This window comes from Leucopleurus acutus (assembly GCF_964270905.1).
Source record: "Leucopleurus acutus genome assembly, chromosome: 17".
Lineage (NCBI taxonomy): Eukaryota > Metazoa > Chordata > Mammalia > Artiodactyla > Delphinidae > Leucopleurus > Leucopleurus acutus.
This window is the reverse complement of record NC_139159.1, coordinates 65,861,940-65,875,142: the sequence shown is the minus strand read 5'-3', so window position 1 is coordinate 65,875,142 and position 13,203 is coordinate 65,861,940. Positions and strand designations below refer to the sequence as shown.

Genomic DNA, 13,203 nt, shown 5'->3' with positions numbered 1-13,203 from the left:
TGCTTGTTGGCTAAATGACGCAAAGATCCAGCAGATTTTCATTTTCGAAAGTTTTTTTTGGCAACAACATGGAGCATTAATTGAAAAAGGTTGTGGCACTGGAAGCAACAGACCTTGTGCATACACTCATCAGATGAAACATTGTGAGAATGAGCCAAAGCAGTGCCTTTTTTGCAGTTGAAAGGAGGGGAGAAATGTAACAATATTCAGAAAAAGTAGAATTTATTGACCAGATACTTGTCAAAATTGAAGACATCTAATGTACCATTAGGAATAGGTTTGTCAAGATTAAAATATAGAATGTATTACTATAATGAGATTACTTATGTCACTGATTTAATGTATTTTTCAGGGATTTTTACAAAGTTTTAATTTGAAGATTGTGTTGTTCTCATTTTATAAACATTCTTTTATTATTTTTTAATACTAAGAATTACTAATTTATTACTAGGGAATATATTTTAAGAAGATTAAGCCTAAGTTTTTATTTACTCTAGGATATACCAGAAGATATTCTTAAGAATTTAGTGGAAGAGCTTCCTCAACCACGAAAAGTGCCCAGACGTCTAGATGAGTACACACAAGAAGAAATAGAGGCTTTCCCAAGAGTTTGGTCTCCGTAAGTCTTTCTTTTCCTTCCTATTTTTGTTTTTTAACCTGAGTTTAGTTTCTCCTGTTTTCATATCCAAATGATAAGATCCTTGAGGGTAGGAAGAATGAACTTCTTTTCACTCTCTCGGATACTCTTTGCAGCTTCTACCTACAAATAAACTCTAGATGTAGATGGTAGAACCAAAAGTCTCGGAGTCTTAAGACCTTGCTAGGTAAGTGCAAAGATGTTCATATATGCCTATAAATTATCAGATATTTTGTTTGGGATGACACAACTTGGATTGATTGTAGTCTCTTGGGATAATAAATGAATCGTTCTTACCTAAAACAAAGTGATTCTCTGTTTTTTCAGATTGCTTCACTAAGCCAAGAATATGATCTAATGAAAGTCATTAGTTCTGGATACTTAGAGTCAATCCAAATAGAAAAACAAAATAAAAAAACACTTTTGCTCTCCTCTATTACAATTTCCTCTACCTATGAGCCAGAAAGCTGCTTAGCTTTGACATACTGTCCTATCTAATTGTTTCCAGGCTGTTTTGCCTGGCCTACCAGGCTCTTTGTAACCTCATCAGCTTCAATTCTTCTCACTCCACTGTGCTGGTCTAGCATAGCAGACTGTGTAAGCTTGGCACCCTTTTTATGCAATTTAACTTTTCCATGACTTTGTTCTGCTGTTACCTCTGCCTAAAACAACACGTCCCTCACCTCCTCCTCCTCCTCCTCTGGAATAACTCTTACTCATTCTTTAGGCCTTAGTTCAGATGTCAGTCTCCTTTAAGAAGCCTCACCTAAACATCAAGAGCAGACTAAGTGCTCACCCATCTTCTGCTGTAGCACCTGCCGTGTAGCTCTGTCATTACCACATTTACCTCCTTAAAAGCAAGGGCTGCATTTTGTTCATTGTTACATCCCCAGTGCATAGAACCGTACCTCACCTGATAGGGCCTTAGAAATGTTTACAGAATTTACACAGTAGGTTTAGAGAGAGCCACGCATCCTCATTACTTGATCTACAAAAGACAGCTAATCTTCCCACAGGATACTTAACCATTGTACTCTGAAAATCCATCTCTCTTGATGGGCTGTTTGGCCAGATAGGTTTGTGAAAACCTAAGTTTTCCCAGGATTACCAGTATGTCCAGGAATCTAGTCCTTGACTTTCATTGTGTGTGTATATAACTTCACTCTTTGCACACAGAGGTCTTTAGGGTATTCTGTTTAAATCTTTTTGACTTTGCTGACTTGTATAAAGTTCACCTTTAACTAAATCTGCATATAATGAGCAAAATAATATTATTAGTGATCATTTACACTTCCCAGCTGGTCCGCACTGTGCTAGGTGGTTTGCATACATTGTACCTAATTCTCTTACCAATAAGATAAAATACATTATTCCTGTTTTTAAGACTAAGCCAAAGGTTGACTGGTTTGTAGTACAGCCTGAATTTGAAACTAATTGTAGCTGATTCCAAAACCTGTGTTCTTTCCACAAAAGTAAACTGCTGCATTAATTTATTTATTCAACAAATATGTATTATGTGCAAGACACTCTTATGTGCAAGACACTATAATAAGCACTAGGACACACATTTGAAAAATTACCATTAAAGCAATTATTTAATTCCATTTTACAAACTTTTATTGAGTTTATACTACGTGCTATACCTTTTGACAAATGCCAAGGAAATGCAGATGATGAAGCATTTAAATGAAACTTCCTCCAAAAGTCCTTCCTATAATCCTTGAGCTGGGCTAGGCCCCCTTTACAGGGTCTCATTGTACATGTTCCTTTTCTTTTACTGTATTTATTCTAATGTAATTAAATATATGCATGATTACCTGTTTAACGTCATTCCCTTACGAGACTCCATGAGGGACGTGTATGTTGTCTTGCTTAGCACTGAGCACAGTGACTGGCTCATTAAGTGGGCACTCAGCAAATATTTACTGAATGAATAAATGAAGAAATAGAGTATCCTTTTATCAGCTTTTATAAATGAGGTTAGAAATAATTTTTAGAACGTATGAAGGTAGGAAAATGCTCCAATTTAATACTAATTCTTCATGTCAGAATCAGTGAAATTGACCAACTTATAAAACCCTTTGTTTTATTGTTTTTGTTCCTGTTCACTGTATCATCTGAATTATCCGGCTGCTTTTCAGTTGATATCGAACAAGTGATTAACAAACTCTATGTGAAAAATTGAAAAAATTAGCTTTATGATGTCTGATATTTTTATCAGCTAGTTATTAGGATACATTCTCATGTTAAGTATTTCTCTCTAAAATAAGGAAGTACGTTTTCTATTATTCCCTTATGTTCTGGTTTTGATTGCTTGACATTGACATACTTATGGACGAGAAACTATACATTATGTGACCTGATTTGATTCTAACAACTGAATTAAGTGTGGAGTGCTTTTCTCTCTTTTCCTTGGCTAATTTTTAGATACCTGTTTAATAGTTTGCCTTCTTGTCAAAACCTAAGATTCTGTTTTTAATTCTTTTTATTTAAATTCTTTTTTTTCTCCAGATCATATAGTGGTTTATTTAAATAAATCAGTAAATAAAAGGTTTTAAAGTTTGTTCCACATGCTATGATAGTTACAATTATTCCCTCCTTTGACATCTGAGAAATGAAGCTTCTGAACTACTTTGATGATGTTTAAACTTTAGGAAAAATCATTTTAGTTATCTTGTTCTTAGAGATTTACATGGTCATTTAGTCAAGACATATCCGATGTACCTTTTCCTACTTAAACTACATAGAACTTACATTTATCCTTAAAACTCAGTCCATATAAACATAGAGCATTTTTCTAGGAAGATGTTAACATTTTTACAAGTTCCTTAAAAGAGACGTGGAATTTGCCACAAATTGAAATTAATCCCTAACTTATAGAAATCATTTATTAGCTTAAATTTACCACCCTGGAACCTTTTCTTTACTAAAAATTCACAATAATATAGACGCACATAAAATAGACAACATTTACTTGAAACATAATACTCTTTGGAAAGTAAACTCAGGCATTCAGTTGAAAAATATTTTAATTTGGGGGTTTTTAAAAACTACTAAATGTTTGGGCTTCCCTGGTGGCACAGTGGTTGAGAGTCCGCCTGCCGATGCAGGGGACATGGGTTCGTGCCCCGGTCCGGGAAGATCCTATATGCCACGGAGCGGCTGGGCCCGTGAGCCACGGCCGCTGAGCCTGCGCATCCGGAGCCTGTGCTCCGCAACGGGAGAGGCCACAGCAGTGAGAGGCCCGCGTACCGCAAAAAACAACAACAACAAAAAAACTACTAAATGTTCATTGTAGAAAATAAGAATAAGATATATAGGTAAGTAAATAATTTCACCATACTTAACATTTTGGTGTGCTAACTTCCTGCTTCTTTGTGTTAGTTTTTATGTTGTATGTACGTTTGTGTGTTTTACAAATTTGGGAAATCATGATTTTTCTCTAAATATGGTCTCACTGCACATTTTCCCAATTTACAAGATTTTTTTCCCCACAAGCATGATCTTCAATGGCTGCAGGATATGACATCAGTTTTATTCTGTAAATCTAAATATGTCATATCTGATTTTCTTATAGAAACTGTGTCATAATTGAACTTATATTCCTAACCAAGATGGATGTGGTACTTTTTTTTTTTTAAACTGGAAATACCAAAGGTGCTATTTAGTTAGTTCTGTGACCAAACACATATTATTCATGTAGAATTATGTATCATGAATATTCTAAAGTGTATTCTAAATCAGTTAATCCAGGCAGTATAATAATGAAATAACCATTCACAACAAATTATATTTAATGTTATTATAGTCAAAGAGTACTCATCAAACTGTTCATTTTACTAAGGGATTACTGGTTCATTTAAAACAAATCAGAAGGTGACTGAATGCCTTCATTATATTAATGGAATTAGAAAGGGTTTTTCTATAATTATTTTTTAGGAGACTTTTAGTGAAACTTAGAGCCACTTGATGCATTATTGAGTTACTGTTTTGAAATGGATTTTCCTGCCCCTTCTTTTCATTCCAAATTTCCCTCTGGCAGGAATATACATTAGACACAGGCTTTCCTTTATGCTTTATTAAAGTTGTGATCCTTCCTCACTAGTGGCCACACAATATCTGTTAACTTATGTTAACTTATATCTGTTAATATTATGTGTTAATAAAGTTCAAGTGTAAAATAGTATATACATTAGAACTACAATTAAAATATTTGATACACCATGCAGTGCAATCCCTTGAAAGTGAGATTCCTCATTACTGATAGATTTGCTTTTATGAGAAAAAATTTTTTTTTCTCCTTTTGGAGAAGGAACCTACTTAAAATATACTTTTTGTTCCACTCAAAATAGCTAAGCCAAGAATAGAACCTTCCTTTGGAAGGTAGTAATTGGAAATTATTCAAGATAGATCTGATGGTGAACCTGCAGAGACTTGACTGAAGCAGATGCACCTGGATTGCAACATAAATAAATACAAACAAAAATAGCTTGCTTTGGTTTTTGTTTCCCTAGCAATAAAACCTAACATATGTTTATGTTATAAAAATGTACATTTTTTAGTTGCAACTGTTACTAGCTTTTGGTTCAATGTAAGTTCTTTACCATTTCTGTTAGAGACAAAAAGCTTCTGAGCAACAGTAACAATTGACAAACTAAGCTTTGAACCCGGTAGCTGATTAACAAAATTATTTTAATCTCAGTTAACAGCTACCATTGTTGGGATTTCATTTAAGTTATTTTCAATCACTTAAAAAGTTGTATTCCCTCAGGGCTAACTTCAGCATACTCTAGATTTTGTTAGGCTAGTCGTTTATTTATTTTTAAAACAATGGTAGACCAGAAGGAAAGAAACTAATATTTATGAGGAAACTATAAATATTGTTTTATAACTAAAAGCCACTTTCTCATATGAGAAGTATTGCCTATACACCTCACTTCTTAAACTAGTGTGTATACTTGGTGTATTAGTAGTTTTTACATCTCATGGATATGTAAATTGTGTCAGAATATGTTATAAGGTTTTATCTTGTGTTTCTTGATGGTACAGAGTAAATGTGCATTTGCCATGGGCAAGTGGTGATTGTAGGGTACACACTTAGAATTTGTTTCTCAAAGATAAAACAGTAGCACTTATCTCTTTTTCACAGTTCAGTTGCCTGAGATTGTAGCTTTCAAATGGTCAACTTATTTTAATTCTGTCAATAATTATTTCCATGGTCATTGCAGTTTTGCCAACACATTACAAAACCACAATAATCATGGAAATTATAATGCTGTCACTGTAATGGAAATTTTTCATTATGTAGGGTAAAAATAAAACAGTTCATTTGAAACTTTTAATTTTCATTTCTACAAAACTCTGTAGGAGAGCTTTTCTTAGGAAAAACTAGGTATGTAGAAAATTCCAACTTAGAGTTGCTTCACATTATCCACAGATTGATGAAACAAAATCAAAAAAGAAATATGTTTTTTACCCCTCACTCGTTAAATCAGTAATGCTTTATTTTAAGCATAACCCTCGCCTTTGTAGAGAAACTAAGTGTGGAAAGTTTCAGCATCAGTAAACGCTTGAAAACAGACGTTTATGATGAAAACCTATGTTCCTGGTCTAACTCTCTTTACAGAGTGTGCTGTTAGAAGTGTGCCTGCAAAAGAGAGAGAATACGAGGATGAAAGTGAGAAGACTTGAGGACAACCGTGATTGGCCTTGGAATTGTCTTTGCTGAAAGTAGGATTAGATTTAGGGAGTTTAATAGGTAATCCATGCAGCTCTGTAAAAGAAAACGGGTGCCAGGAACGATAGCACTGCAGAAGGGACTTGGTGAGCATCCTGTCCAGTCTATAGCTCTGGAAGTCAGCAAGGATTTCAGCTTTCGGCTTGCCCTTCGATGTAAAAGCGACTCATCCCAAAAATGTACAGATTTTCGGTTTTAGTTAAATGAATGCCCAGAGAAAAATAATTTTACCTATGGCTTTATAAAATGTGCTTCACATCAGAGACTTAGTTAAAGACGGTGGAGAAGGATTTTTACCTTTTCAAAACCCATAAAGATCTGGGACCTGGACATCTTCAAGATCTTCCATAATTGTGTGCTAGTCTAGTCATGTGGCATTTTCGTACAAGATTTAACTTAATTTGCTACTCTTCACAGTCAGAAGTTATTAGCTGGACCTGGGGAGAAAGCTTACGTTCCAGCTTTTCCATCATTTCAACCAGCACAGCGTTGGCTTAAACCGTAGACCTCAGTATTTCCAGTCCTGAATTTTGCTCATATTAAGCCTTCTAAACTATACTGTTCTTTTGGATATGAACACATTAGGACTGGTTGTTAAAATAAAAAGCAATCTTTATATAAACAACCAAAATCAAATCATTTACATCTCCTAGCCAATAGAGCTTATGACTTAAAAGTGGTAATTGAATGTACCAATAATTCCTATTAATTTTAATTGGAAAAATTTTTTGATTTTTAAAAAATTTTAACAATCTTATGAGTTTATTTTTTAATTTTTATTTTATATTGGAGTATAGTTGATTTACAATGTTGTGTTAGTTTCAGGTATACAGCAAAGTGATTCAGTTATACATGTATCTATTCTTTTTCAGATTCTTTTCCCATATTGGTTATTACAGAGTACAAATAGAGTTCCCTATGCTATATACAGTAGGTTCTTGTTGATTATCTATTTTATATATAGTAATGTGTATATGTTAATCCTGACCTCCTCATTTATCCCTCCCCCCCGCCACCTTTACCCTTGGTAACCATTAGTTTGTTTTCTATGTCTGTGAGTCTATTTCTGTTTTGTGAGTAAGTTCATTTGTATCATTTTTTTAGATTCCACATATAAGTGATATCATATGATATTTGTCTTTCTCTGTCTGCTTTACTTCACTTAGTATGATAATCTCCAGATCCATCCATGTTGCTGCAAATGGCATTATTTCATTCTTTCTTATGGCTGAGTAATATTCCATTGTACCTAGAAGTGAGTTTAGTTTTTAAAAAATCACTGTTGAACTTTTTCTGATCAGGCTAGTGGTACAGTGTCTGGGGAAATGAGTGTAGCAGCACCATTGCTCTATTACCTGTACTAACTAACATCTTTAGTTCAAGCAGTATGTGATGTGACCAGATTTCCTGGAATGGTTTATTCTAACCAGTTCCATTCTTACAGTGGAAGTGACTTAAAACTCAACCAGACTGACCTTTTGTATTTCTTTCTTTTTTTGATATACAATATAGTGTTGTTAACTATAGTCGTCATGCTGTACATTACATCCCCAGGATTTTTTATTTCTATTTTTTAATTTTTTAAATTTTTTTGGCCACGCCACGTGTGGGATCTTAGTTCCCCAACCAGGGACTGAACCCGTGCCCCCTGCCTTGGAAGCGCGGAGTCTTAACCACTGGACCGCCAGGGAAGTCCCTGAGAATTCAATTCTGATTAATGTAATGTTGCTGTACATAGACTAGCAACTTTTTAAGAACCTAAATACAATGACATTTGCTCAGTTACTAAAGATACAGTTAATCTTTTTTTGTTTTTTTTAATATTTATTTATTTATTTGGTTGCTCCGGGTCTTAGTTGCGGCAGGCGGGCTCCTTAGTTGTGGCATGCAAACTCTTAGTTGCGGTACGCACGTGGGATCTAGTTCTCTGACCAGGGATCGAAGCTGGGCCTCCTGCATTAGGAGCGCCGAGTCTTATCCACTGCACCACCAGGGAAGTCCAAGTTAATCTTTCTTTCATGATAGATGCTAAAGGAATTTTAGTACCCAGCCTCTGTTGATGTTATCATAATTTATAATTAGTTATTGTTGTATCAGAAAAGCATAAAACTGCCTGTTAATAATGTCCTCTGGTGGGTAAAGAGCCAGAAGGATACTATATATCTATTAGAATCATGTCTAGCTAATGAGGAAGTGTGTTACCTTCTATTAGGCACAGCACAGCTTTAGAAACTTCCTACTGAAAGCGTTTCTTTGGCTTCTTCAGCATCTTCAAATAGTCACCCCCTCCGTCTTATGAACAGCTCTGTCGGAGGTCTGAGGTGAACCCTTGCTTGTCAGTGTGCGGTCCACAGACCAGCATTGCATCACATGGGAGTTTGTTAGACATACAGAATCATGAGACCCTCCACAGACTAACTGAATCAAAATCTGCATTTTTACAAGAGCCCAAGCAATTTGTTTGCCCACTGAAGTTTGAGACCCACTCAGCTAAATAGCCCTCCCCTCCCCTTTCTTATATTATCTTGGATTGCCTTCTTTTAGTGGGAGTAAGCAATACAAATGTGTTATATGTGTACCTGCTTTCATTTGTGTAGGTGGAGAGAGATATAGAACCATATTTAGTGTAAAAACCTCACTTTTCCCCACAGGGGTACCTCCTGTAGCCATGTAATATGTTTGATCGTCTCGCACATGAGTTGATATTTCTAGCTCTGCGAACATCCAATGTACCTAGTCTCTTGGCTATGATACTGTTCCCCCTCCGCCCGTTAGAAGCAAATTAACCATCTGCAAAAGATTCCAAAAGCGGAAAGGATGAGTCTGCAAACAAAGTGGCATTTTCAAGGCGGTCACTATAATTACAAGTATCTTACAAGCCTCCACTACGTGCAAGATACTGTGCTAATTGCTGGTAGTATAAGATCAATTATATTGGGACTGTGCCTTCAAAGGATAGGAGTTGTGTAGAATAAAATGGTGTTTGCAAACACTGGAGTCAGAAGGTCTGCACTAGACTACCATCCACTTCCTAGCTGTGTATCCTTAGACAAGTTACTCAGCCCCTCTGAGCATCAGTTTTGTCAACTGTAAAATGGGGTTGATAACAGTGTCTTTCTCACTATATAGTTAGGAGGGTAAAATGAGACAGTGCATGTGAGGTAGTTAGTATATTTCATGGCATCTAATAAGCACACAGCACTGTTATTTACATACATAACGACACTTATTCACTTACTTAGGGCAAGTGTAATTTGAGAAACACCGTAATAGAAGTATGCATGAAGTTCTCTGGCAATCTCGAGGAAAAGAGCCGTGCCTAAGTTAGGAAAGGAAGAGTTGTGTAGGGTTTCCCAGAACATGTGACTTGGGGGGTGGATTTTGAAGGATTAGTCAAGTCCACCAGGCAGAGAAGAGATAGGAGATACTCCAAGTGCAGAAAATATCAAGTACCCAAGTCCAGAGGTCTGAAAGTTTCTATCTGGGCAATAGCAAGTAGTATAATGGGACCAGAACGGACAGGGTGTGGAAAGAATGACTCAGAAAGTTAACTGGGACCATGTCCTGGAGGGCTATGTGTTGAATTCTGTGTTTGAATTTGACAAAGCAGTGGAGAGCTAGTGAAAGTTCTTCCACTCTATGGAAGTGGGATAAGAAAGAATCTATGTTAGAGACTCTCAGATGTCTTTCCCTTTGCCCCACTTCTCCTAAACTCCAAATCCTACTTACTAGCTGCCTGCCATGGCCAGATTTCATCATATTCAAAACAAAATCCTTCCCTTCAGAATCTGTTCTCCTGCCTGTATACCCTCTCCTGAACAAATAGATAGCGTTGCCATTTCCTGAGTTCTTCAAGGTGAAAATTAACAGTCATCCTTGAATTGTCATTTTCCAGTAGCTCCTTCCTCTGTCATGCGCCTGGTCTCTTCCCTCTTCCCCTCCCTGCCCTGGACAAGTTAATTTTCTGCTTCTTGAATCCTGAACCCATCCTTTCTTCTTACTCATCACTGCCCCAGCCCTAACAGAGCCATCATCTTAACCCTCCTCACTTCCTCCAAAATGTCTTGAAACAAAATTGGGCTTCATTAGCCCCCGATTGCCTTCAGGTCACTGTCAACATTTTTTACGTGACAGATTACACCCTTCGTACATGTTTCCTGTTTTACTTGTAAATTCCACTAAAGGGTACTTTCGTCATCTCATTGTTAATAAATTAACTTTTGGTGTGGAAACAACCAGACTGTGACTAAGCACATTTAATTTCACTGAGTGGAATTGCAGAGACTTCTTGTTAGGGCTACTTGTTAGAAATCTTAGAAGATTTCTTTCCAGTGGCATCACCGCCACCCTTTTGTAATTATATGAACCAGCTGGACAAGAGAATAAATTGTTTCTTAAAATGCACTGGTGTCTCTTGACTAGGAGCTTTGACTGTATTGAGTCACATACCCAAGATTCAAAGGGTGCACTTTGGAGCCCCTTCCAGCTATTGTATCAAACTGTCATTTCCCAGACTTTGGATTCAGTTTTTACATTTGAAAAGAGATTTCAGAAACAGTGACAAAATGCTGCAGTTTCTCTTCTTGTTATTACAGAATGACGATATGGTGAAGCATATTTGGTTAGTTTCCCAGATCAGTGCCTGTGTTCCTCATAGTTAAATAATAATTTTAAATTGTAATATAGTTCATTTACTTAGTTACCAGACTGTTGGTCTTCCTATCTGGGCTATCTGGTCTCTTTGTCGTCTTTTTTTTTTTTTTTTTTTTTTTTTAAGAAAAACATGATTTAAATGTAGAAAGGGATGAGATAAGTTGTTTCAGGACAAACAGAGTTCACCTGTTTCCTTTTTTAAAGGAATTCAAACTGTTGAATATTTTTACAGCTGTTTCAAAAATATCTATTTAGTTTACTAATCACTACATTCCTTCTGAAAATTCTGTAGGAGCTCAATACCTACAATTACACTACTCTGTAAAAGATAACAGGACACTAACAGTTTTTGCATTCCATAATTTCCTATTCCTCATTTTCTCCATTGTTAAAATTTAACATTTCTCTGAAAATGTTCTTTGTTTTAATTTACTACTGGAAGGAACTTTCAGGTGTGATTAATCCTATAAATATATAAACAAAGAAAAGACTATATATGTATATAGTAAATTAAAAGACCATATATGTATATAATAAATGTGTGTGTAATTAAAATATCAAAGGGCTGGTGTTTATACGTGTGTTTTGTATGCTCCTGTAATGAAAATTAAATTTAGCATATGATAAAATAATACAAATAGGGAAACTGCTCATTCAGAATTTGCCATTATTAGGCAAATCCATATCTTTATGTATAATCCTTTCTATTAAAAGGGCTTTTGGGAAATTGAATTCAAGCTTTTAAGTCACTACATACATTCATGCATAGGCACACGGGGGCCTATATTTATACTCTGCAAAGAACTTGAGAATTGTCCCTTAACTGTCTACTTTGCGATGATTTGGCCTTAATGTTTTTCACCAAAAATTTAGATATGATATTTGTACATATTTCTTGATGAACAGTTACTTTCATTTTAAATTGGAAAATAATCTTCTTGCATCATGCGGGAGAAAATGAAACTGATTTGTGAAAAAATAAATTGTTGGTTTTTGTCTTTCAGACCTGAAGATTATCGGCTGTAAGAGAAGGAAAATTTCAGAAAATAACAGTGCGGTGATTGAAACTTCTTCCTGATGAGTTTCTCCTTCCTACAGGGCAGGGTGAAACAATTGCTGCCTTTTGACAAGAAACCTGTTTTGGGCACTGAATGTTTGTGAGGAAAGGTCAGGAAGGGATATTCCTTCAATAGGAAATTGCAATAAAATACATTATTTTATAGAATTGTTTTATTATGTAATCTGATTTGAATGTTATAATGATGATAAGAATAAAACTGCTTACTTGGTTAACTATTCAATTTCTCACTTAATGAAAAAAACCAAACCCTAGGTAGCACTGCAGTTAAAATTGCCAAGTGCCCATTCATGCAGATTTCCTCACGTTCCAGCTCCGTTTTTGACACCTGGGAAAACAAGGCCCACCTTCACTTTTCTTTTCAGTGACTATTTTATCTAACCTCGCATCATCTGAGTTCATCCCTCCAGCTCAGTAGGGTAAGGTTTGTTCTGAGGTATTTTCAAACTGCTTCGCTTTTTTCTGTGTCCCATAGAGCCTCTTGGTTTCCATGACACCAAAATAACAAAGTAATGCCTATCTGCTCCCTAGAAATCTCACTGCCCCACCTGTGATGCTGTTTGCAGACCCCTGCACTGTGTGTCCATATCTCTCCTGTTGGCTCCTATTCACCTCTGTGCTGGGCACTGAGGTTGGACCGCCGGGATCAATGTGTCCAGCAAAATCTCCTCCCTGGGAATTAAAGTGCTGAGACACTGCGTTTGGGCATTTTTACGGTAGTTTTCTTCTCTTGCCCTAGCCAATCAAGGAGTGTCTCTGACCCCTTCTCCCGTTCATGCAGCAAACATGTACTAAGTGCCTGCTATATGCCAGGTGTTGGGGAAACAGAAATCACACATGTCTTCCCCCAACACCTCCATGCCCCACCAAAGAGCAGAGTGTCTATTGCAGGGCGGAAAGGAGCTGTAGATAGATTTGTAAATAAGTGCACCTGGGTGTCAGACGTGCTGATAAAACTATGTATGAGCTGTGATATAAGTACATTTAGGGGAAAGCAGTATAAACATTAAATATAAAGTACTGATAGTAAGCACCTGATAATATGCCAAAAACAACTGCTTTATGTACATTAAAATTCATTTAATCCCTATATCACCC

General features: G+C 36.2%; 1 protein-coding gene across 1 annotated transcript in view; it reads left to right on the top strand.

Annotated features, from left to right (window-relative positions):
* The window catches only part of MRPL13 (mitochondrial ribosomal protein L13), a 35,379-nt gene extending 23,068 nt beyond the window's left edge, over nt 1-12,311 (top strand). Inside the window, exons 6-7 of the mRNA XM_082858543.1 lie at nt 498-619; nt 12,032-12,311. Coding sequence (XP_082714669.1) covers nt 498-619; nt 12,032-12,053 — 144 coding nt within the window. The 3' untranslated portion in view covers nt 12,054-12,311. The remainder of the gene's footprint in view (nt 1-497; nt 620-12,031) is intronic.
* The last annotated feature ends 892 nt before the right edge of the window (nt 12,312-13,203 follow it).